This window comes from Sorex fumeus, unplaced genomic scaffold (genome assembly GCF_029834395.1).
Source record: "Sorex fumeus unplaced genomic scaffold, SorFum_2.1 ptg000047l, whole genome shotgun sequence".
In the NCBI taxonomy this organism is placed as follows: domain Eukaryota; kingdom Metazoa; phylum Chordata; class Mammalia; order Eulipotyphla; family Soricidae; genus Sorex; species Sorex fumeus.
The window spans coordinates 44,305,566-44,331,806 of record NW_026606104.1 but is presented as its reverse complement, the minus strand read 5'-3'; the positions used below and the strand labels follow the sequence as shown (position 1 = coordinate 44,331,806).

At 46.9% G+C, this 26,241-nt stretch overlaps 1 protein-coding gene across 1 annotated transcript; it reads left to right on the top strand.

The window, feature by feature from the left end:
• Nucleotides 1-108: 108 nt before the first annotated feature.
• On the top strand, nucleotides 109-25,517 carry DNAJC8 (DnaJ heat shock protein family (Hsp40) member C8). Its single transcript, XM_056123003.1, has 9 exons — nucleotides 109-246; nucleotides 3,193-3,294; nucleotides 10,103-10,159; nucleotides 12,333-12,399; nucleotides 12,915-13,009; nucleotides 14,971-15,042; nucleotides 21,887-21,978; nucleotides 24,028-24,103; nucleotides 24,907-25,517. Exons 1-9 carry the CDS (start codon nucleotides 157-159, stop codon nucleotides 25,027-25,029), a joined length of 774 nt encoding a protein of 257 aa, XP_055978978.1. The 5' UTR covers nucleotides 109-156; the 3' UTR covers nucleotides 25,030-25,517.
• Nucleotides 25,518-26,241: the final 724 nt, after the last annotated feature.

Here is a 26,241-nt window from a genome sequence, read left to right as displayed (position 1 = left end):
AAAGCAGCGAAGCAAAAGAAATAAAACAGTGGCGTCAAATTGGGAGGCGCGCCCTTTAAGTCGCACAGGAGGGGGCGGGGCCATAGAGGCGGGCCAGTAGGGATCACGTGACGCTGCGCCTGCGCACAAGAGTCACGTGGTGGCTGGACCGGAGAAATGGCGGCTCCGGGAGAGAGCGGAGTTTCTGGCGGCGGCGGCGGCGGCGGCGGCAGCACCGAAGAAGCGTTTATGACCTTCTACAGTGAGGTGAACCCTGAGTGAGGGATCGTGCGCCCGCGACCGCGCTGCCAGGGCGCATTCTCGCAGCGGGCGGAGGCAAAGGGCCTCCTGGTCTGGACCGTTGGGCCTCTGCTGCCTGGCCCTGAGGGGAGGTGGGGGCCCGGGCGGGTGTGTGCGCGTCGCCCCCGACGGCTCCGGAGGATCCCCTGGGCCGTGAGGAAAGGGGCTCGGTTGTCCTCGGCGGGGTCAGGGTGAATGTGGCCAGCGAAGTGCCTTGGCGCGCTCAGCGATCCCCCCCACGTCCGCGGGGCCCGGGCCGGGACGGGTGTGGGCCGAGGCTGCGCGTTTCCGGAAGGCACCGAACCGTTCTGGCCCCATTTTCGGTCCAAACGGCAGCGCTCTCTGCTCCTCGTTCTGTTCTGTCAGTGGCTGCTTCGGCCGTTCTTGAACGCCGGCACGTCCGTCAAGCCTAGGTAGGCATTGTCTTCGTGTTGTAGCAGAGACCAACGTGAAGTTCAGGGACTTACCAGCAGATAACGGCGCGGATTCGGGATCTTGGTCCAAACCTCCTGTGCTGTTACATCTCCACCACCCGGTACCTAGCGGTTGCGCAGCAAATAATATTGAGTAACCGAACGAACGACTGAGTGAAAGGTAGAAAACCAAGCTGCTGGGAATCGAGGACACTGGTTGGATTCGTGCAATACAGTGCAGTTATCAGTTCTTTTTTCCTCCCTTGGTTTCTTCCCCGCCATATCCGTCCGTGCTCGGGGTTTACTCCTGGCTCTGCACTCAGGAATTATTCTTGGTGGCCTCGGGTCACCAAATGGTGTGCCGGGAATCGAACCCTGGTCGTTCACGAGCAAGGCAGATGCCCTACCCTTAGTGTTGGTCCCACCCGACAATTCTTTCAAGGCATTCATTTTGCAGTTTCTCAGTTCTCCACGGATTCAAGAGTTAACGTTAAAACCTAGAGTATTTTTCCTCGCAGAGGGAAAAAAAAAGAGTTGACGTATAAGAAAAGATTTTTATAAAATCGAGTCAGAAACATATTTTCAGACTTAAAACAAGATTGAGGATGGCCCTCTCAGAGTTGGCATAGATTTGAGAAATGTCTTTTCTTTCCTCCTAGACTCTCAGCGTTCAGCACCGTTTTGCGAGCATCTTTTTTCTCGCCTCTTTATATTTGTTACAAAGTACTTTCTTCAGAGTATCACATTGGAAGACGGAAATTAGCACATCCTTTTCAAAGGTTTCCCCTGTTGAAATGTCTAATTCACTTGAAAGTGTTGAGGACCCGCTACCACAGCTCTTTAGTAGTAATTCCTGAGGCAGAGCGGGGGTAACCCGGTGCATCGCGGGGTGTGACCCCAAAACAAAAACTTCAGTGTCTTTTGAGGACTTGTACCTTATAAGTTTTTAGAGATGCGGGGTTAAACAGCAGAAAAGTTGTGTTCTGAGGAGAATCTTTATAGAAGCACTTCTCTGTAGTAAGAAGACACTGGGAAAGAAGCTAGAGAGGACCCGGGTGGTGTGCTATTGTGAAAAGGATGAAGGGGCAAAGGGATGCTGAGAAGGGGTGATTGCTACTGAATTTTTTTTCGACTCATTTTGGCCTTAGGGATAATGCCAGTGTTTACCCCACTAGAAATTCATTCTGGCTAGCGTTCCAACTCTGGTAATGACACGAAGGATGCTTTCCTGGGGCTTAATCTCTCTCTTTTGGGGGGAGAGGTGTGGGGAAGTGGCACATCTGGGGGTGCTCAGGCCTTACTCCTGGTTTTGCACACAGGGATTATTCCTGGCAGTGCTCAAGGGATCATGTGTGGTACTGGGGACCAAACCTGGGTTGGCTGTGTGCAAGGCAAAGGAGAGCTAAGGTACCCCCTGTACCATTGTCCCTGCCCCTGTTGTCTCTCTTTCTGTTACCTTTTTTCCTGGTGTCTGCTGCTTTTTGGGTCATACTCAGCTGTGCTCAGGGCTTAACTCCTGGCTTTGTTCTTAGGGATCACATACTCCTGGTGGGGCTTGAGGGATCATATGTGGTGGGGGGATGGAACCTGGGTCAGCTGTGTCCAAGGCAAGTGCCTTACCTACCGTACTCTCACTTGCTGCCCCTCCCCCCCTTTTTTTTTGTAGGGGGCGGGTTGCAGTCACTCCTGATGGTGCGCTCCTGGCTCTGTGCTCAGTGATCAGTTCTGATGGGGCTTGGGGATACCATAAGGGGTGCCAGGGATCCATTGGGGTCAGTTGTGTCCAAGGCTATTATCTTAGCTTCTGTACTCTCTGGCCCTAAATTTCAGTTTTCTTATCTGTGAGATGATGATGATAGGATTGTTGAGAGGATAGTGTTGTTATCGTTTTGCTTTTTGGGTAATACCCAGTGATGCTCAGGAGTTAGGATTACTCCTGACTCCTGACTCTACACCCAGGAATTACTCCTGGTGGTGCTCAGGAGACCATATAGGATGCTAGGGATCGAACCTGGGTTGGCCATATGCAAGACAAATGCCTTTTTGTCTATATTGTTGCTCTGATGCCATATGTAAGGTTTTTGTGGTATTATTACATTATTTTAAAATTATTATTCAGGGATGTCCTGAAGAATTTGCTCAATGGCCTGAGTGCATGCTTTGTGTGTGTGAGGCACAAGTTGGATACTCTGAACTGCATATTACACTCAGCATCATTGGGAGTAGCTCCCTTGGCACCTCTGATTGTGGCCCTCACGCCAATTTTTTTTCCCTAGTACCTCAACAAGTCTCATGATGGAGACATTACTGGGCCCGCTCGAGCAAATCGATGAACAACGGGAGGACCGTGACCGTGACCGTGACCTCAAATGTTTAGCAAAGTATTTTGTACATGCGAACATACATTCATTTCATTGCACACATCAGTAAGTAATGTGTTAAGTAATTCAGAGTTCATTGTTGAGCTTTGCTAATGAAATTCTTCTCTTCTTAATTTCAGGTGAAACAGATAGAGAAGAGAGATTCAGTTCTAACATCCAAAAATCAAATCGAAAGATTGACCCGTCCTGGTTCCTCCTACTTCAATTTGAACCCGTTTGAGGTGAGCAGATGTTGCTGTGTCTTCTAAGGCAAAGCAGTACTTAGCTGTGGGCTGAGCTATTTGAGTTAGGAACTTTGGGTAGTTTTACCATCAATGAGCTAATTTAGAGGCAGCATGTTAAGGGAAATGAGTATATGTCTTTTGTTTTTGTTTTGGGGCCACACCCAGCGATTCTCAGGGATTAATCCTGGCTCTGCACTCTGGGATCATTCCTGGTGGTGCACAGCAAATTACATGGGATATCAGTCACGTGCAAGGCAAGCACCTGACCCTCTGTAATGTTACCTCTGCTTTGGTAACATTACTTCTACCATTGCTCCGGCCCAAGAAAAATGAGATTTGTTCTCATCATCTTTCAGCACCATAAACATACACAGATTTTTCTTTGTTATGACTATAGATTATTCTGTGATTATGAAGGGATAATTAGCATTGAAAATTGAGACTGGTCTAATTTACTACTTAGTGTTCTTATTTTTGATCACAGGAAAGCAATTACAGAAGAAATTAAAACCAGGGGCTGAAAAAATAGCACAGTGGGTAGGGGCTTTCTTAGCATGTTACTGACCTGGGTTCAATCCCTGGTACCACATATAGTCTTGCAAGCATTGCCAGGAATGACCCCTGAGCACAGAGTGAGGGGTATGTCCTGAGCATAGCCAGACATGGCCCCAAAACAAAAAATTATAAGATAAAATAAATGTTCACAGGCTTTAGAGAAGCAAACATACTTTATTTTATATATACCCAGTGGTGCTCAGGGGTTACTCCTGTCTCTGTACACCGGAATCGTTCCTGGTGTGCACCGGGGACTATTTGGGATGGCAGGCATCATGTAAAAGGCAAGTGCTCTATCCGCTGTGCTGTCTTTCCGGTCTCTTTTTTTATTTCCTTTCATGGCATTAAACTTTTGATTTTAAAATCTGATGTTAGTTACAAATATCTGAATATAGGATTGGAGAGCTAGCTCAGTGGCTACATACATGCTTTGTCAGGGAGGTCTGGGTTTGATCCCTGGCACAGCATGGAACCCCACATATTGCTAGGAGTGACCCTTGAACATCACTGGGTATGGTGCAAAAATAGTGTTGGCAAATCTGAAATATAGAAAAAGTAACAATTGTGTACTAGGCTGGAGAGGTGATACAGTGGATAAGCGCCTGCCTTGCACACCGCAGATCTGGGTTCTATCCCTTGTGCCCTGACTGTGCTCAGGGATCACTTGTAGCCATGCATAGGGAACTGTATGGGGTTCCAGGGATTGATCCCAGATTGACTGTGAGTAAGGCAAATTCGCTACCCACTGTATATTTAATCCAGCCTCTAAATACTGTTCTATTTCTTTTTTTTTTGGGGGGGGGGGCACAACTGGCTGTGCTCAGGCTTACTTCTGACTCTGCCCTCAGGGTCACTCTTGTCGGGCCTCAGGGATTGAACCTGGGGCAGGTGCAGGCAAGGCAAGCACCCTGTCTGCTATCCTATCTCTCTGGACCCCTCTAAATACATTTATTTTTTTCCTGTGCCTTTCTGGAATCGAAGTTACCTTTCATGCAAGTCATGCACTGTATTGCCGAACCACTTCCACGGCACTCCAGTTAGTAATAATTTTGATCACTGTGGATGAGAACTGGGTGCTGAAAGGAGGTAGAGTGATATGAATGATACACTCTTAATAACAGTACTGCAAACCACAGTGCCTAAAAGGAAAAGTAAAAAGTGCATGTTATAGAGGCAGACCGGGTGCCGGGAAGAAAACTGGGGATGTTGGTGAAGGGAAGGAGGGGGCACTGGTGAAGGGATTGATGTTGGGACATTATAAGCCTGGAACTCAGTCATGAATAACTTTGTAATTCATGGTAATTTAATAAATTAAGGAAAAAATGTTTTGAGGATGTTGGAGTGATAGTACAGTGCTTGCCTTGCATGTGGCCTACCTGGGTTTGATCCCCGGCATCCCGTATGGTTTCCTGAGTCCTGCCAGGAGCAAGCTCTGAGCATCACTGGGTGTGGCCCAAAAACAAAAAAATCTTTTTCAAAACGAATTTCTTTTGAAGTGAAGATTCATAGTTAATGAGTGAACACCTAACTGAGCACCTAAAATTCTATTTTGTTGCTTGCTTTTTTTTCCCCAGGCACGGAGTGTGCTTTGGGTCATGGCAGATTGCTCAAAATGCCACTCCTGGTAGTGCCTAGGGACTGTGGGGGCTGGGATTCAAACTGGGGCCAGTTGCTTGCTAGGCATATGTCTTCTGCATTGTCTTCTCTGTCTTAAAACTTTATTGAGTTGGGGGCTGCAGCGATAGCACAGCAGGTAGGGTGTTGGCCTTGCACGCAGCTGACCCAGGTTCAATCTCTAGCTTCCCATATGGTCCTGCAGCACTGCCAGGAGTAATTCCTGAGTCCAGAGCCAGGCCAGGAGTAACCCCTGAGCATTGCTGAGTGCCCCCCCCACCCCCATAAAAAAACCAAAACCAAAAAAAAAAAAAACCAACTGTTCAATTGTTTGAGACTAAGTTGTCAACATGATATCTCATCACCCAGAAATTCTTAGGTATGTTTTTTTCTGCACAGTGTGTGGTCCATACCTGGTGTTAGGCTCAGAGGCTACTCCTAGCTTAGTGCTTTGTCCTTGTGGGACACTCCTGGTGGTCCTACAGGGACTAGGTTGTTTTTGAATTTAAAACTAGGACTCTCACATGCAAAGAATGCCTTCTAGCCCCTTGAGGGTGCATGGTTATTAGTCTCTGTATTTTATTTGGAATGTTCCTCAGTCTTTCTTTGATTTACTAGTTTTAACTTTTTTTTTTCTTTTTGGGTCACACCCAGCAATGCTCAGGAGTTACTCCTGGCTTTGCACTCAGGAATCAACCCTGGCGGTGCTTGGGGGACCATATGGGATGCTGGGGATCGAACCTGGGTGGGCCGCGTGCAGGGCAAACGCCCTACCCGCTGTGCTGTCACTCTGGCCCCACTAGTTTTAACTTTTGTGACGATGATATGCCAGTTATTTTGTGGAAGACCTCTCTAAGTTTAGTGTTTCTGTTTTGTTTCTGTGCTATATCTGGCAATACTCAGGACTTACTCCTGGCTCCACACTCAGGTATTATTCCTGGTGGTGGTTGGGGGACCATTTGGGATGCTGGGGACGGAACCTGGGACTGCCAGGTGCAAGTCAAATGCCCTTCCTGCTATACTATCACTCTGGCCCTGCGATCATTTTTTAAAAATAACTAGTTGACACTTGTTTGTCCCTACCTGTGGACCTTGAGTTCTAGGGGAATAGAAGGCTAGCATGTATCACCAGGAGATGCTGTGGCAGTTTGTAATGAACGAATAGAGCTGGCATCAGGCTGGCATCATGTGTGCACTGCAGGCAGCAGGCATCACCTTGAGGCATCATCAACTATTGTTGTTGTTGGTTTTTTTTTTTTCTTTTTGGTCACACCCAGCGATGCTCAGGGGTCACTCCTGACAGTGCTTGGGGGACCATATGGGATGCTGGGGATTGAACTCGGGTCGGCCAAGTGCAAGGCAAATGCCCTACCCACTGTACTATCGCTCCGGTACCCCAACTATTGCTTTGTGTTTGTTTTGTTTCGAGGTCTTAGCTGGCAGTGCTTGGGTGTTACTCCCAACTCTGTGCAGTGCTAGGGGAACCAGACTTGGACCTCCCCTACACTGCTGCAGCCTTCCTCCGCCCCTTTCTTCATTCATTTGGTGGTAGTGTTGATGTGCAGGGGTTGCACACTGTGTCAGGGTGGTCACGTGCTTAGTGGAGGTTCCCCATGGTGGATGGTGTCACACACTTTTTTTGCAGTGGCACATGCTTGGTTGCTGTGTACCAGAGATCACAGACTTGATCCTGGTGACACAGGGATCTCAAAAGGCAGTGCTGCTGGATAGTACTTGGCATGTGGGATGGTGGTTTGGGAGTAGGAAGGAGGGTGAGACTTGGGGCCTTGTGTCTTGCAAGGCAGACAGTCTTCTACTGAGTCATCCCTGGACTCCATGAGTCTTTTTTGGTTCATTTCTGATGCTTAGGAACTGCTCTGGGCTCTGTCCAGGGTTGCTCCTGATGATGCTGGGGTTGAACCCAGGCATTCTGTACGTTTTGCCCTTGCTCAGCCAGTTGAACTGTCCCTTCCACCACTGTGAATCATGTTATTAGCAGTTTTTTCTTTATTTTGGTTTTTGGGGCCATACCCAACAGTCCTGGGGCTTACTCTTACCAAGGTGCTTGGGAGTCTCTAGTGCTGGGGAGGGTCCCTTGGGGTCCTGGGGATCTAATCTGGGCTCACACATGCACCAGGTCTTTGAGCGGTCTCTGAAATACTTAGGTTTTCCTAAGTTCCTGTAGGCGTTTCACTGTTTTAGCAGATTACTTTCACAATTTCTTTGGTATATAGTTTTCAATTCCAGATTTACTTTCATTCCTCCCCCCGCTTCTTTTATAACTTGTCCTCAATTCTGCTAACTTGTTCTTTTGGGGGGCCATACTTGGGGTGCTTGAGAGTCACTCCCAGTGGTGCTCAGGGGACCATATAGTAACTGGGGATCAGTGCACTTGGCCTGTTTAACCCTGTCTTTGGGTCTCTATTAACTTGTTTATTTTGGGCCACATCTGGCTGTGCACAGGGTTTACTCCTGGTTCTGGATTGAAGGATCACTCCAGGTGGGGCTCAGGGGTTCATATGTGGTGCTAGGGATAGAACCCAGATCAGCCATGTGCAGGGCAAGCGCCCTGCCTACCTACAGTACAATCTCTCCAGCCCCTTATTCCTAAGCTGTATCATCCTTCCTTCCCAGTCCTTTGTTAGTTCCCTTCCCTCCTCTCCCCTTGTTGCTGTAGTGATGAGTGGGGGTTGCACACGGGCCAAGCTGTGGTTCCTGCGTTCAGCAGTGATGCTCACCGAAAATGGCTCTCCTTTAGTTGTTGTGATTGTCCACCTGCTTGCTGAGGGTCATGCGCTTACATGAGGCATCACAAGTTTTTTTTTTTTTTGCTTTTTGGGTCATACCCGGCGATGCTCAGGTGTTACTCCTGGCTCATGCACTCAGGAATCACTCCTGGCGGTGCTCGGGGGACCATATGGGATGCTGGGAATCGAACCTGTATCGGCCATCTTGGCTGTGTGCAAGGCAAATGCCCTACCCGCTGTGCTATCGCTCCAGTCCTGAGGCATCACAAGTTATGCTGGCTAGGGCTCACTGGTGCTCTTTGATGTGCTTGCCAGAGGCTGTCCTTCTTGGCTGTAGTTCTTAAACATCAGTTTTAATGGTGGTGCTTGTCGGGGACGAAGGTGGGCCATAGACCTTTGTATGATACTTGCACACACCTTGGCCTGGTATGGCCAGAAAAAGCTTGTGGTACCAGGCTCACAGATAAAAGGGCTGCCAGTATCGTGCTTCACCCGTGGGAGGCCGTGTGGACTTAGGGCCATAGGCATGTTGAAGTGTGATTCTGATTCAGCTGCATTGACATATGCACCTCTTTTCCGTAGTTCCATCTGACCTCTGCTATTTCAGCGCTGTCCTCTGGCCTTGAATACTAAGTAAATATAAGAATGGCTAGGTTGACTCCAAGGATTACACTGAAATCATTTGCCTTAATTGCATATCTTATAACAGTACCTTCTGTAGAAAGGTTTTATGTGATAATTTAAAATATTTTCTGGGACCACAGACAGTATAGCAGGTAGGTCGCTTGCCTTGCACACAACAGAACTGAGTTCGATCTCCCAGCACCCTATATTTTCAGTAGGTGTTTTCCCTGAACACCAGTGAGTGTGGCCCAAAAAAGCAAAAAACAAAAAGCAAAAGCAAAAAACAAAAAATGTGCTTGCCTTGCCCCCTCCCCCCGCCCCCACTGACCTGATCTTGATTACTTCCATCAAGCTGGGAGTAATCCCTGAGCATCACTGGGTGTAGCCCCCCAAACAGAACGAAGTTTCCCTGCTTAATTATTGATGCATTTCTAGTACATAGCAATTTGGTGTGTGGATTCCTCTCACAGTTCAGAGACCATGTCATCATCCCAGGGATGGAAAATCGGTAGCCAGCTTCGTTCTTTTCCCTGATGAGCTGATAGGTTTTCTCCACATTTGTAAAGGTTTGTGTGTTCTGGGGTGGGTGGGAGTGGTGCATGCAGTGTTGAGGAAAAACGAAGGAAAAATGGCGCAGCATTTAGTTGTAGTTTAGAAATGTGTTTCTGGGTATAGGTAGTTAACATTTTGTTGGAGTGAAAGTAGCCTCTGTCAGCTCAGATAGAGAAGGGAGCACCAAATAAAGGGTGTTGGGAGGTTCCTCTCAGGATGGGAAATGCGTGATGACAGTAGACTATAGTCCGAACAAGATTGCCACTCAATGTCTCTTTTGCAAACCACAGCACTCAAAAGGAGAGAGATAACGGAGGGGAATGCCCTGCCACAGTGGTAGGGTGGGGTGGGGGGATGGGGGTGGGAGGGATACTGGGACTGGTGGTGGTGGAGAATGGGCACTGGTGGAGGGATGGGTATTCGATCATTGTATAACTGAAACCCAAGCACAAAAATTTGTAAGTCTACAACTGTACCTCATGATGTTTCACTAATAAAAAAAAAATAGCCTCTTTAATAATTTAGAATCATAGAATAGTACATCGATTATTCTGTTGTTGATCTGTTCCTTTATATTTACTGCATACTTCAAAAACTATGTGAGGCATTCTACACTCTTGAGTACTATTTTCATGTGATTATAACATGTATAATTATTGGACACCTCTTGCATTTATGAAATATTTTTATCATTTTAATTTTGGTTCCCCTAGGTTCTTCAGATAGATCCTGAAGTGACAGATGAAGAAATAAAAAAGAGGTTTCGGCAGGTACTGTACTATTTTCCTGTAAATAGACGGAGCTTGAACTTTTTAAAAGTGCATTAAAGCACATACTTCTCTTAAGATGTATGGGCCATAATCTAACTTTTTTTTCTTTTTTTTTCCTTTTTGGGTCACACCCAGCGATGCACAGGGGTTACTCCTGGTTCATGCATGCACTCAGGAATTACTCCTGGCCATGCTCGGGGGACCACATGGGATGCTGGGAATTGAACCCAGGTCAGGTTGCATGCAAGGCAAACACCCTACCCGCTGTGCTATCACTCCAGCCCCAATCTAACTTTTTTAAAACAAAGTTGATGTAACGCAAAAAGTACTAGCATTATATATTTTAAATAATATAATGATTGTGGGTTGCTGGTGAATGAATTTTCTTCTAAATAGTCTTTATGTAAAAGGGTAAGTTACAAGGGAGAGCAGAAAACCTTCCATGGAATCAGATTTACTAATCCTCTGGCTTCCCCAGACAGGTGAAATGAGTCAGAACAGCTTATTTATTTTAATTAATTTGTTGTTGTTGTTGTTGTATTTTGAGCCACACCTGGCTATGCTCAGAGCTCACTTACTCCTGGTTCTGCATTCAAGGATTACTCTTGGCAAGGAGTGGGGTACCAGATGGGGTGCTGGGGACAGAACCTGGGTCAACCATATGCAAGGCAAGAGCCTTACCCACTGTATTATCTCTCATCCCCTCCTTTTATGTTTTTGAAGCTGTAACATTTTCTAGTAGTCTTTATTTATTTTTGGTAGGCCACAACCGGCAGTGCTCAACTCCTGAGTCTGCATTCAGGAATTGCAGTGCTCTGGTGACTATATGGGATGCTAGGGATTAAACCTGGGCTGGCCATGTGCAAATACTCTATCCTCTATTCTATCACTCAAACTCCTATTTATGTATTTCTGTTTTTTTTTTTTTTTTTTTTTTTTTTGGCCTTGAGATCATACTTGGCTCAGGGATCACTCCTGGCAGTGCTCAGGGGACCATAGGGGGTGGTGCTGGGGATTGAACCTGGGTCAGCTAAGTGCAGGGCAAGCTTCCTACCTGCTGTAATATTGCTCTGGCTCCCTTCACCTCCTATTTTCTTTGTGGGGGCGGGGGAGGGTGTGGGGTGTACACATCTAGTGATGCTTAGGAGTTACTCCTGGCTTTGCACTCAGAAATTACTCCTGGCAGGCATGGCTGACATACGGGATGCTGGGGGATCAAAGCCGGGTCAGCTGCTTGCAAGGCAAGTGCTCCATCTGCTGTACTACCTCTCCAGCTCCAGTAGTAGTCTTTTTCAGTGGTGGGGTATTTGGGCTACACCCAAGGGTGTTCAGGGTTATTCCTGGTTCTCTGTTCAGAGATCAGTCCCAGCAGGGCTTGGGAACCAAACCCCTTAACCACTGTACTATTTCTGTAGCTCCGGTGGCAGTCTTTTGAAAAGCAAAATCAGAAAAATTCTACACAAAACCTGCTGGTGGGTCTGAGAGAATACAGCACATGGGGTGTTTGCCTTGCCTGCGCTGACTTTGAATCGATCCCTAGTTCACATGTCATCCTCTGCGCATTGCCAGAAGTGATCCCTGAACTCAAAGCAAGATGTAAACCCCGAGCTCTGTCAGTGTGGCCCAAATAAAACAAATCAAAAACAACCTCTGGTTTGGAGCCAGGGAGATGGCTCAAAAGGCTGGAGCATCTGGGAACCCCAGTTTTGATCCCTGGCACTGCATGTTTCCCCTGAGCCTGGCCTCTGGTACTGACCCTTGAGCAGCCTGCCTGGACGGGTCTCCCCAGGATGAATATTTCTGGGCATTTTATGGCACTGTAGCACTCTAGCACTGGCCTCCCATTGTTCATCGAGTTGCTCAAGCGGGCCCAGTAACGTCTCCATTGTGAGACTTTGTTGTTATTGTGTTTGGCACATTGAATATGTCTCGGGTAGCTTGCCAGGCTTTGCCGTGAAGGCAAGATACTCTGGATATCTTGCCGGGCTCTCCGAGAAGGGCAGAGAAATCGAACTCGGGTTGGCCAGGTCAGTCGCATGCAAGGCAAATGCCCTACCCGCTGTGCTAATTGGAAAAAATAGCACCTGCGAATAGTTGGTTATCAAAGGCCCAGTGCAGGTGAAGTTACTAGCATGTGTCTCTTACTGACAAACCTAACTCTTTTCTACTGCAGTTATCCATATTGGTGCATCCAGATAAGAATCAGGATGATGCTGACAGAGCGCAAAAGGCTTTTGAAGGTATTTGTACATTGATCTGCTTCTGGGTTAGCCATTGTCAATGCTGGGGACTCATTGCTCTTACCCTGGATCAGGGGAAGATTAAAATGTGTTCTCTGCTCAGGGAGCTGTGGTTTTGAGCAGAACTGTTGTCATTCCAAAGTAGAATGTTGCTGTTTAAGAAAAAGACAGTGTAACTTGGTTGTGTTAAAACTTTTATGTGCTAACAAGAGAGTAGTATTGCATTGCATCACTTTTTTTCTACTGTTGAAAATAAGTAATTAAAAGTATTTTACCATTGTTGAACTCTCCATGTGGTGTATTTAGCCTTGAATATGTTTATTTACCTTTTCTCCCCAAGGCTCTGGAAGAAAAGTCATTGCTCTGGCTATATTCTTAATGTAGTTTAACAATCATTAATATTGTAACAGCAGGGAATGATTGTAGAGGGCACGAGCCCATTTACACTGCCTGAGTATAGTTCAGACTTTCAGAGGGTGTTTGCAGAAACAGTTAATTTCAATGTTTTGCATTAGCTGTGGACAAAGCTTACAAGTTGCTACTGGATCAGGAGCAAAAGAAGAGGGCCCTGGATGTAATTCAGGCAGGAAAAGAATACGTGGAACACACTGTAAGTATTTATAGTGCTGCTGTGTTTACAGGAAGTATTAGCAAACAAGCCGTGGTGATCTGGCAGGCAGGAGGGTCAAAGTTATGTCTAATGCCTATGGTGAGACTTGTGACTATTACTGGAAAAAAATTTTGGTCCCCCAAGTAGTGCCCGGGGTACCTAGGGAACACTCCCTCCAGTGCTCGGGTGGTGTTGGTATCCGGGCCACTCCTGGTGGTGGCCATGTGGTACAGGGGACCTCACATCTATGGCAAGTACTCCTAGTGGTTTACTGACCCATGACAGGTTTGAGCTCTCCCACTTTGCTGTAACAGGCCTGAGTGGTGTGGAGTGGTGTGTGCCTAATGTAGTGCTCACCCTTGAGCGCCCAGAATGCAGAATGGCCGGGACACTGCTCCTGCCTCAGTCCTTCTGCCAGGATGAGGGCTGATCTGGCCCGTGACCCGACTGGGAGTGAGCGAAAGTGGAGCTGCCATGGTGATTCTTGTTTATTTTGGGTGGGGAGGCTTTCTCTAGTGTTGAAGCTAACAGGGCCACACCTGGTATTGCCTTGGGTAAGCATTGGTGCCAGGGGGAGCAAACTCCTGAGCTCGGGACCCCATGGATGCAGGACATACACTGTTTGGAGTCTCTCTCCCCTTGACTTTTACTCTTCTGTGTTGAAGGGATAAGAAAGTGGGCCTGAGAGAGGCTGCAAAGGGATATAAATTTTCTTAAAAGGGTACCTCTTTTTCAGTAACAGGGAAGGGCTCAGGTGAAATGAGTTTAGTAATAGCTGGCTGTATTACCGTTTTTTGCATTACTTAAGTCTCCTGTGTGGTGGGGAATGTTTAGATGGCTTGCTTTCTGTGGTCGAATATTTTTTACTTCTGGGGCAAGAATCCCGAGGTATTTATATGTGCTGTTTAAATTGGGAGTAGTGAATGTGGATGTGACTTTTTTTGGACTGTTTTGGAATCAAACTATACAGCCAGGAACAGGGAGTTCAGTTTAGGTGAGGATGATGAGTGAATGAAGTGGACAGCCACAGGTGTGCTGGCTTAAGTCTGGTAGAAGTTCAAAAAGTGACCTGATAATTCCTCACTAAAATCATGTCGTGGTTGCTCTTCCTCTCTGGCAGAGATTCCAAAACTCATTTGGCAAGTCGCCTGCCCCCTTTTCTGGTAAAAATCACTCAGAGCCCTACCTTTAAACAGACAGAATGCGCCTGCACCCCTACACTGAGGCTACCTGCATTGTCTCAACACCCTGCAGGGGGCAGCATCGTCCATTTTGAGGACATTGCTCTGTAGTTGCCTGTAAAAGCACCAACTTTGGACCTTCTGGCCACAAGGGGGCAGTACATTCCTGAAGATGGAAAGTACTTAGGGTTTTTGCTAGAGTAACAAAACCACTTATTTAATTGAATAATGTCATTCTTCTGTGAATGGAAATAGTTAAGCTGTCATTAGTGGCTAAAGTGATAAAACATTAGTTAACATGATGTGAAAAAGTTGGCTTAAGGGGGTTTGGTTTCACAGTGAAAATGATCAAGATTACAGTTTTTAAAAGTCAGAAAATAGTTTATACTTAATGCTATAAATTATGTGGTTTTTTAAAAAACCTGACAGATGTATTTCCTTTGCTTTAAACTCGTAAGCACAAGCTCTGAAAGATCACCAGGTAATCTGTTCAGCATATCAACGGCTCTTTGGATCTGGCCTAGAATCTGATGCACTGGGGATAGCTCCCTCTGTCCGGCTTTCATTCTTCCTGGTAGATGGGTTTTAGGTGAGGTTAGCGAAGACCCTTGGCACCCAGTGTCCCTTGCGTGCATTGCTCTTTTGAAGGGGAATGGAGGGAAGGGGAGAGATTTCTGTTTGATAATGTCCAAAATAAAGTACAACATATGTATGCAACATATGTATATAGATAGTGCCAATGTATGTGTGTTCATTTTTTGATGGAAAAAATCTTTTTAGGTAAAAGAGCGAAAAAAGCAATTAAAGAAGGAAGGAAAGCCTACAAATGTGGAGGAGGATGACCCTGAGCTGGTGAGTTATATTTGGGGAGAGACGCCTTACCTTGTGTGATTGATGAGTGAGGGAGAGGGAAGGTTGGACAAGGACACATATATGCTGTAAACATTATTTTTGTTTTGTGCAAGACCTGGCGGTGCTCAGGGTTTACTTCTGGCTCTGTGCCCTGGGATCCTTCCTGGCAGGTCTTGGGAGACTCTATGTGGTGCTGGGGATTGAACCGGGGTTACCCCGTGCCAGGCAGTGATTTTGTGATTTCTCCGCTCCCGTGAGGTTTTTTTTTTTTTTTTTTTGGCCTTTTTAATCATACCCAGTGATGCACAAGGGTTATTCCTGGCTTTGTACTCAGGAATTACTCCTGGCGGTGCTCCAGAGGACCAATGTGATGCTGGGAATCGAACCCAGGTTGGCCGCGTGCAAGGCAAACACCCTACCCGCTATACTGTCACTCCAGCCCTCCTGCGAGTGTTTTAACACAAATATTTGAGCATTCATTCACTCTCCACTTTCTCTGGTTTGGTTTCTTTTAGCAGGAGAAGGATTGGGCCACACCCAACAGTGTGTGTTTCTGTCTCTGTACTTAGAAGTGAGCCACATAGGGGCTCATATGTGGTCCTTGGGTCCGTAGCATGAAGGCATGCCTTGAATCTATTCTGCTTGCGGGGGGCCCCGCCAGACCACTCTCCGGCCTGCGGAGGTGGCCCTAGGATCCGTAGGTGCTGAGAAGGACCGACCGAATGAACACGAGACACAAGAGACAGAATGTAGCTCAGAAAAAGAGAGAAAAAGGGACAGACTTTATTGGGGGAAATCAGGGAATATATTCATTAGTGAGGCAGCTACACAGAAGGTCGTGCCCATATATGGTTAGGGAGGTTTGTTACACAAAGGGCTATGTCCGTATGATTTATAGGCATCACATACTAGGCAAGAGATAGTTACTTCTTGTTATCACCATACCTCAAGGTAACCATACCTAGCACTGGCCTTGCTTGTTGCAAGTCACGTGGCACAGGCTGTGCCTGTTGCAGGCCACGTAGCACAGGCACTTAGGCCTTGGTCAGTTAAAGGGACAGCTTCCCACACTGCTGACTCCTTTTTATAAAAATTTATTTTTACGCCACTCCCAGCAATGCTCAGGGGTTACTCCTGGCTCTGCACTCAGGAATTGTGGAGGACCTTATGGGATGCTGGAGATCGAATCTTGGTTGATTGTGTGCAAGGCAGATATCCTACCCATATTAATCATTCCAGCCTCCTGAAGTTGACTCCTCTATTAAATACTGCACACAAAGCAATTCTCCATACTTCTGCTTTTTTTTTTTTTTTTCGGTTTGGTTTTTGGTGCTGGTGGTTGAACTTGAGGAGTGCCTGGGTGCATGTGGTCAGCTTAGGATCGTATGCCTGCCCTGTGTGCTTTCGAAGCCCGTGTGCCATCTTTTAGACCTGCCCCTCTGGGCATCCCTGATAATAGCCTCTCAGCATCACCACAGTGCTGGACTTGAACCTGCAGCCTTAGGATTGCTAGATAAGGGCTTTAGATCACTGAGCCATCTCCTGGGCCTGTGTTATTTCTATTATAAATTCTTTCTAAGTACATTGAAAACTTTGATATTTGTAAAGTAAACCTGAGAACCAAGTCCTGAATGTTAGTGATTTTTTCCCCTAGGGTTTTTTTTTTTTTTCTTTTTTAATGTAGAAGTACTGCTATTTATTCAGCCATTGATTAAGCTGACTGAATTGGGCATGAACTCCACATTACTGTTTTTTTTCTTTTTTTTTTTTTTATTGAATCACTGTGAGATAGTTACAAAGCTTTCATGTTCGAGATTCAGCCGTGCAGTGACCGAACACTCATCCCTCCACCAGTGCCCATTTTCCACCACCAGTGTCCCCAATATATATACCCACACCCTCCTCCCCCATCCCAGTCTTCACTCTGCCTCCATGGCAGGCAGTTTCCCCAATACTCTTTCTCTACTTTTGGGCATTATGTTTTGCTTGAATTCAAGTCTGCCTGCCAGGGGCAGATGCTAGATCATTTATTGTCCATTGTTCATTTTGAATATCTTGGGTGCCGTGGCCACGCACTTCTGGAATTCTAGATTGTAAATGGTTGGGTTCCAGAGACATTTCTGTAGGGCATTAATCCATTTTGGGATTCAGTTGGGTGTCTGGACCAGAGCTGTCGGTGCATTAAGAAGGCGCCTGGAGGGACATTGTGGATGTGACAGCCAGGCCGACGAGCGGGCGGGGAACTTAGGGGGGACAGCCCAGCGCCTTTGCCGCCATGCGGCATGGAGTTTTAGTCCTGGAACCCACATACCTGGGCCTTGCTTGTGGAAGCTTTTGGTCGCCGGGATTCCATCTGGAGTATACCCTAGTCTTTCACAGATGTCTCCTTAGATCTTATTGAATTTACTGAATTTATTGAACAGCTATTTTAAGGACTCATGTTTATTGAATATCAAACATTCAACCTTATTATTTTTATTTCTATTTTTTGTTTTGGCAGTGCTCATGGGCTGCTTGCAGCTCTGTGCTTGGTGGTTCTCCTGGCAGTTCTCCCCCACCCCCCATGGGGGGAGAGGATCCATGTGGTGCCAGGGATTGAATATAGGGCATTTAAAACATCCGCTTGGCTGTTTGAACCGTCTCCCTGGGTCCTCATACATTCAGTATTGATCGATTATGGGTTGAGAAAGAACTCTGTAAGTAATAAGCCGGCAGTCAGCTTAGTTTATTTTCAGGGGGACCGTATCTTTCAGTACAAGAGGCTGCTCCTGACTCACAGGATCATGTAGTGCGGGGTGGGGGGTCAGTGGGGGCTCCTGTATGTAGAATGTGTGCTCTAGCCCTTTGACTCAACTCCCTACCCAGTCAGTTTCATGTTCTCCAGCATCAGGGATTAAACCGACTTTATGCGTCTGAAACCTAAGTTTACACTGAGCCATGTACCTGACATGCCCTAGTCAGCTTAGCTTCAAAACCAGAAGTAAGCTCTTACTTTCATTATTATTTTTTAAATTAATTTTATTTTTATTTTTAATTGAATGTGTCACTGTGAGATAGTTACAAAGCTTTCATGATTGAATTTCAGTCATACAATGTTCTAACACCCATTCTTCTACCAGTGCATATTACCCACCAATATCCTCTGTATCCCCTCTCTCTTCCCCCCTCAGCCCCGCCATCCTGCCTCTGTGGCAGGCATTTTTCTTCTCTCTCTCTCTCTGTCTCTCGTTTCCTCTCTCCTGTCTCCTGTCTCCTCTCTCCTGTTATTGTTTGCAGTACAGATACCGTTCAGCATGCATCTCCCATCCAGAGTGACCTCTTGTTACCATTACTGTCATAATGGTCCCTTCTCCGTCCCAGTTGTCCTTTCATGATTAGAATAGTTTTTTTATTTGGGTTGGGGGTTGGAAACACCTGAAAGTGTCCTGAAATTACTCTGGGCAGTACTCAGGGAACTATATATAGTGTTGGGGATTAAACCAGGGTTGGCCCCATGAAAGGCAAGTGCCTTTTCTGTTGTATTCTCTCTCTGGCCTTACTATTTATTTTTTGCCATGCGGGGGATCAAACCCTGGTCTTGGGGCTGGAGTGATAGTACAGTGGTTAGGATATTTGCCTTGCTTATGACTGACCTGGGTTTAATCCTCAGATCCCATATGGTACCCCGAGCACTGCTGGGAATAGTTCTTGAGTGCAGAGCCAGGAGTAACCCCTGAACATGTTGGGGGTGACACAGCCAAAAATACCAAGTATAGAAAACCCTCACACGTGTAAGGCAGTGCCCTACCATTGAGCTGCAGTCTCAGTCCAACAAACATTTATTTTCATAGTCACATTTATCCATTTGATGATACTTAAACCATATCAGTACAATAGACATTTTAATTGGCATAGGCTCTTTTGGGAGCAGTCATAAATAATTTAGGGTAAGGAGCTGTTACTAGCTTCAAGTGCTCCTTATGCTTCAATAATTTACAGAAAAATGGAGCATTGTTTAATTCAGGGGGCTGTTTTGTAGAGCCTGGTTCAGAGAGAATTTGCTTTGATATTTGTGTCTGATTACTTAAATTATCTTGCCCTCTTGACAAGGCCTAGCAGGGGCTCCCCGTGACATATTCGATATGCCAGAAATAGTAACAACAAGTCTCACAACAAGAGACATTACTGGTGCCTGCTTGAGCAAATCGATGAACAATGGGAGGACAGTGCTTCATTGCTACAGTGCTAAAATAATATATTTTGGTTTTTGGGCCACAGGTGGTTTTACTCAGGACTTACTCCTGACTCTGTGCTCAGGAGTCACTTCTGGGATTGAACCCAGGTCTACTTTATGCAAGGCAAATGCTGTACTAACTCTATACTATAAACTGCTGTATTAACTGAAGCTCCCCCCCACATACCTTGACTCCCTGCTTCTTGTAAAAAAACTCGTGATTGAAAATTTGGAAAAGTTGAAAAAAAATACATAAATTAAAAGTCTCCAGTAGTAACTCTCCATTGAGGAGCCTTTATTTAGAGCCCTAAATATATTGAAATATTCATTGCAGACTCTTGGACTTCTCTTGCTATTGGTCCTTATTGGCTGAGTTCGCAGCATTGATTTCACTGAGTATTTTATTTTATTTTATTTTTTTTTGGCTTTTTGGGTCACACCTGGCAATGCACAGGGGTTACTCCTGGCTCTGCACTCACGAGTTACTCCTGGCGCTGCTCAGGGGACCATATGGGATGCTGGGAATCGAACCCAGGTTGGCCGTGTGCAAGGCAAATGCCCTACCTGCTGTGCTATCTCTCCAGCCCTGATTTCACTGAGTATTGCCGGGCAGGAAACAGTACTAGAAGGAAGTGACAAAAATTTGGAATCTCTTACTTTCCTTTTTACTACATTCATCACTCAGCTCCATTGTCTCTGTATTTCTGGATACCGATCATATGAAATCTGTCATTTATTATTTTCTGTATTGCTTTGTATATTTGAAATATATTTGGGGGGTAGAGATTGCAGTGGGTAAGGCGATTGCTTTGCATGTGCCCAGTCTAGGTTTAATCCCTTGCACCTCAGGTGGTCCCCTGAACCCACCTGGAGTGATCTCTGAGCACAGCTGGATGTGGCCAAAAATGCCAAAACAAAGGGAGAAAAAAGTTGTGCTTGAGTGCTCTCCACTCTGGGGTTGCGAGCACTCCACCCGGGGTTGCCCCACCTCTTCTTTAAGACATGCGTTCCTTTCCTTCCAGCCTTTCTTCTCTCTCTGCCTCTCCCCCTCTGCATATTCTCTCTCTGTTGAATTAGTGTTCTCTCTCAATAATACTACTTTATTTCACTAAAAAATAAAGTACAGTTCTTTGCATTTGATGGGCAGGAGGTTTTAAAGATAGAATTCTGTTGTTAAATATTTTTTGTTTTTTTGGTCTGTAGGTTTTTGGGCCACACCTGGTGGTGCATGGCTATTCCTGGCTTGGTGCCTTGGGGGACCAGGTGGTACTGGGGACTGAACCCGAGGCTCCTGCATACTCTGCCCTCTGTGCCACCTCCCCAGCCCCTGTGCACTGTTGTCATTTCTGTTCAGTGTATTGGGTAGAACATAAGTTCAGCACCATGCACAGATCCAGCATGATGGGTTTGAACAAGAGTGGTTTGTTTCTTTGGGAAGATGGCCAATGGTCTGGCTGCCCAGGGCCTGTGTCACCCAGACGCTCAGCCTCCTCCTTTCTGTCACTCAGCTCACAAGGATGTGACTTGCTCTTTGAAGTCTAGGGTGTGTCATCATGTCAGCTCAAGTGCCAAACAGCAGAATCAAGGAAGAGAACAAGTGGGGATTAACGCTTTCCCTGTGAGAACATTCCAGGAAGTGGCTGCCTCATTTCTCATGGGCTGAAACTTGAAATTCAATTGGCTCTGCCTCTCCAAGGAAGCCTGGGAAGCTTCAGCTTTTAACTGCTGGTTCAGGACCGCGTCTGGAGGACAGATGATGGGATGTGGAGTGGCTCTCCCACAGCCCGTAGCCTGTGAGAGTAGGTGCACAGAATCATCATAAAGCATTTGTGAAACGAAATGATGAAATGTATCTTGGGACATTTCAAGAATAGAGGACCCGGGCCTAGCGGTAGTACAGCAGGTAGGATATTTGCCTTGCACATGGCCGACCTGGGTTTGATCCCCAGCACCTCATATGGTCCCCCAAATACTGCCGGGAGTGATTCCTGAGTGCAGAGCCAGGAGTAACCCCCCTACCCGGAGTTTCACTGGTATTACCTAAAAAGCCAAGAAAAAAAAAACAAGAAGAACAAAGGTTCAGGGCTGGGAGTTTGCACAGCGGTCAGGGCATGTGCCTAGCCTGGTATGTGCATGGATCCTCAGGCCACCAAGTCCCAAGAGTGTTGCCAGGTGCAGCCTTGAGACCCCTTGAGAGCTGCCTGGGTGGTCTGGGGATCCCTGATTCTGGATCCTGAGCAACACATAGTTCCAGGGTGCTTGCACTGAGCCGCTGACCCAGTCAGCCAGGAATCCATCATAGTGGTAGGGCCCCTGGGACTCTAGAGCATGTCCTTGGAAATCCCTCACCTAAGTAACTGCAACTGCAGAGAAGTCCTGAATTGTAGTAAGCGGACAGAATTGTTTCCTTCCTGGTGCTTTTTAGTGAGGAGTGGGGTTCCAGTGGATGACAGTAGAAAGATTTCTTAGGCAGGTGTGTTCTCTCCTGAGAGAGCATCATTAAGTGGTTTTGTCTGAAGAATCTTCTTTTTTTCCTTTATTGCACCCTAATTTTGTTTTAAACTCCATCTAAAAGAACTGATTGAAGTCACTGGTTGAACTTACTTCCTTTCGTTGTTAATTTTCTTTTAGTTCAAACAAGCAGTATACAAACAGACCATGAAGCTATTTGCTGAGCTGGAAATTAAAAGGAAAGAGAGAGAAGCCAAAGAGATGCATGAAAGGTATGTATTTACACATTCACATCAGCCGTTCTCTGAGCCCCTGGGTCCACCAAGATCTGGCTTTGGGAAATTCCTGATATAAGAAAGCAGATTGAAGCTTGTGACTTCAGAATTTGCCTAAAGGAGTACCTTGAAAAAGCCAGTTTTTTCCCCTTTATTATTATTTTTTTGTTTTTGGCCACAGCCTGCTGTGCTTTAAGACTTATTCCTGGTTCTGCACTCAGGGATCACTCCTGGCAGATCTCAGGGGACCATAAGGGATTGAGGGTTAAACCTGAGTTGGACATATGCAGGCAAATGCCCTACCTGCTATACTATTGCTCTGGCCCTTAAGAACCATACTTGTGAATCACCAGAGCAAACAGTTCTTTTGACTTAGGGAACATAGACCCACATTTAGGAAGATTATAATTGAAATGCTGTTTTCTTTCTGATTTCCTGCTGTGAACTGGGCAGTTATGAGGCCAGAACTGTATTTGTTTTTGGGTCACACCAGAGGTGCTCAGAGACTCTGTGCTCATGAGTGACTCCTGGCAGTGGCAGGGATTTGAGCTGGGCCTGGTGACATTCATTCAAGGCAAATACTGTCCCCTATACTATCTCTCTAGTCCAGAATTTGTCATCCTAATCATTCTGTGTTTTATTTTTTGGGGGGTGGGGTAGGGGCAAGATACACCTAGCAATGCTTGGTGGCTACTCTCAGACCTTTTCTTGGGGGGGTGGTGAATACTGAGGATTAACCCCAAAATCCCCACCCCACCAAGCAAGTGCTCTGCCCTTCAGTCCTCTGAGTGCTCTCTTTGGCTGCAGAATCTTGTGTGATGAGTGGGTTTAGTTTTGGTGGCAATGTAGTATTGTACAGTAGTCTCTTACAGAACATCCATTGTCTTAAATTCATTTTTCTTTTTGCAAGAAATCTTTTTAAAGTAATGTCCATCCTCTCTCCTCCCTTTGGTAGTGGTGAGCTGAGGGAGCCTGGGCATACTGCATGCTCAGCCTTCGTGCTCCCCGACCACACCCTTTCTGCTGCAGTTATGTCTCACACACTCTTTAGTCGGGGCTCCTCCTTAGGGCCGTGGTACTCACAGGAGGGGGCAGGGTCTCCCTTCCTGGCTGTGTGCGGGGTGGTGGGGAGGGGCGGTGGAAGTCCCAGACAGCAGAGCATCCAAACCTGCTGTTGGTGCTGTGGGCACCATGTGCTTGAAGGGCAGACGTGGGGCCAGTGCTGTTCCCCCAGGCCTGTACAGGGAACCTTTCTGTGTATTTAGTTTCGATATTTGTATTGTTGATCGGTGCTTAGTAGTTACTAGGTTCTGCTATTTAAGGTGCTTGAAGTGTGTGTGTGTGTGTGTGTGTGTGTGTGTACACACGTTCTCACACATTCACAGGCGCTTTTTGGGCTATACACGGTAACTGGGCTTCCTCCTGACTTCGCTCTCCTAGTGGTACTTGGAGATCGAACCCAGGTTCACTGTGCAAGGCAAGTGCCTTATCCACTGTACTATTGCTCCAGCCCTGAAATGCCTTTTTTTGGGGAGAGGGTTCTGGCTATGATTTTGAGTAAGCGTCTCTATTCCAGAGGCCCTCCGCTGAAACAGGATGGCCTGAGTTCTCCAGATAGTTTTCTCACAGGCTGCACTTGGCACTTTTGGTTAGTGTTTGCAGTGGTGTGGGAATTCTTGTTCCTGCCCCCTCTACAGGTACATTCAGAAAATCAATTTGGAGCTAGGGCATAGTACAAGTGGGTAAGGGGGTTGCCCCACACGCATGCAGCCAACCTCAGTTCGATACTCTATTTCCACATGTAGTCCCCCAAGCATAGCCAGAAACTGTGTTGAACTCTTTCCCTGGTGCACACGTACAGAACTCGAGGGAACTGTTGTCAGTGTAGCTCCCTCGACTGCCTGACCTCAGAATAGACTGATCCGTTGACTCTGTGACCTCAGCTAGACTAGACTGCTGACTTTAATGAATCCTGCTTCAATGCGGATGCCCAAACCAGGGTGGTGCTCAGTCTCTGAGAGTACTATGACCTGGTTCTTTCCCTAGGAAGCGGCAAAGAGAAGAAGAGATTGAAGCTCAAGAAAAAGCCAAACGAGAAAGAGAGTGGCAGAAAAACTTCGAGGTAAGTTTTAAGTTAACCAAGGGAATCTCCTCCAGAGAAAAAAAAACTCAAGTCTCAGCACTTTGGTTCTGGGTTGGTCCTGGGACCCACAGGAGGATCTAGCCTGACGCAGGGTACGGGCTTTGGAGGCAGCTCTGTCCCATTGCAAAGGGCAGTGGGTCCCCAAGCATGGCCTTAGTCTGTACTGGCTGCGGTGCTCAAGGATCATGATTTGCACGTCTGATTTAGACAGTTTTGTGTGACTTGAGGTCTGTTTGTAGGAGCTGGGGTTCTTAATGGCGTCCTGCTTCCAGATAAGACATGTGATTTCGGAACTTGACTCCTGGGACACCCTGGTCACAGGCTTATCCCTAAACCTCAGACAGGGGATAGGAATCTGAGTGACGCTTCTGGAAAGCCAGCGGCACAGCAGAGATTTTGGGTGAATTCGTAATGGCCTGTGCTAAATGGCACGCTTTTTTTTTTTTTTTTTTTTTTGCTTTTGCTTTTGGGCCACATGTGCTGGTAGTTAGGAGTTGCTCCCAGTGGTGTCCAGGGACCCTTCGTTTCTGGGGATTAAACTCGGGGCCACTGCAAGCAAGGCAGTTGCTCCAGCCCCTGGAGCCGCCTACCCCTTCTTCCTGCTGTAGCATACACTGCTTTCTGGGTACGCTGTCACTCTTTTGAACCTGCAGGAGTGGGAGAAAGTTCCCTGCTGTCCTTGGACCGTTCACAGGGCTGAGCTGGCGGGTAGGGAGGGGCACAGCAGGGCTAGTCCCTTCCTCCCAGTAGGCTGTTTCCACTCAACCCTCTTTACTGCTTAGGAAAGTCGAGATGGCCGTGTGGACAGCTGGCGAAACTTCCAAGCAAATACAAAGGGGAAGAAAGAGAAGAAAAATCGGACCTTCCTGAGACCCCCCAAAGTAAAAATGGAGCAGCGCGAGTGACCGCCTGGGGCTGGGCCGCAGACCCTTCTCCCGCCATCTCCCTTCCCGCTTTGAAGGACTCATTCTACCCTCCCATTTCCACCCCAACATAGAGTAGTACTTGCTTTTTAGTCCATTTTGTTTTCAATACAATTTAATACCGATCAGAGTAATTCTTTTGTACAATGGAAAGAGGGGCTTGGTTGGAAGTGGAACCTCCTTCTCATACCCCGTAGACCAACCCGGAGTGGAAGGCGCCTCCTCCCGGCTGTCTTCTCCTCCCACAGCCTGTAACTTAATGTTTTGTACTCCACTGGATTGTGATGGTTAGGAACTTGATGTAGAGTTTGTGGAAATCATCCAATTAAACATGTTGCTTAAAATGGTGTGGCCTTGACTTCCAAGCCGAGTGGGGTCCCCATGGGAGCTCCTTGGCTGCAGAGCTTGTTTCTGGGTGTGGCTCCTTCTAAGCTTTCCTCTTCAGGGAGAGGCATGCCCTGACAGCGCAGCCAGTCAGTGTGGCTTGAGCCTCCGGGCACCCAATCCTGTTTTCTCTTAAGAGAGCGTCCACCTCCCAGTACCGTCATGGCCCCGGCCTGCGTTCGTTAGAGCTGATCCTCTGTGTGACACGTTTGTACCCCGTCATTGATGTTCTCTGCAGTGATGTGTCACGTATGAGGCCAAAGTTACTCAACATGGAAATGCCTTGGAGCTGGAGAGACCTACTCCCTGCCATTGATTTGCTGGACCTGTTTCCTTTTTTGGCCATACTCAGGGCTCACTCCTGGCACTTCTTGTTTGGGGGATCACTCCTAGAGACTTAGGGGATCACATGGGGTGCTGGGAATTGAACCTGGATTGGCCACATGCAGAGCAAGCGCCCTGTCTACTACTATCTCTCCAGCCTCTGAACCTGTTTCCGTTTTTGTTTGGGGGCCACACTGGTGGTTCTCAGGGATTACTCCTGGCTGTGTACTCAGGGATCATTCCCGGCGGTGCTCATGAGACATATGAGATAACTGGGGATCAAACCCAGGTTGCCGCGTGTAAGGCAGGTGCCCTCCCTGCTGTACCATCACTCCGGCCCCTGAACCTGTTTCCTTCGGAATAGAATGAGGTTCTAGATTCACTGCTTTCACAGTCAGTATTATTCATAGCATAAACAGGTCACTACCCCAGGACTCTGCATGTTTCCATATGCTTATTACTGTGTAAAAGGAAGATATTTGCTAT

Bases quoted from the DNA above. Each gene is read 5' to 3' on its own strand.
- DNAJC8 (XM_056123003.1), top strand. From the start codon at position 157: ATGGCGGCTCCGGGAGAGAGCGGAGTTTCTGGCGGCGGCGGCGGCGGC. The intron at 247-3,192 runs GTGAACCCTGAG...TCTTAATTTCAG, and splicing joins TTATGACCTTCTACAGTGAG to GTGAAACAGATAGAGAAGAG. The intron at 24,104-24,906 runs GTAAGTTTTAAG...TTTACTGCTTAG, and splicing joins AGTGGCAGAAAAACTTCGAG to GAAAGTCGAGATGGCCGTGT.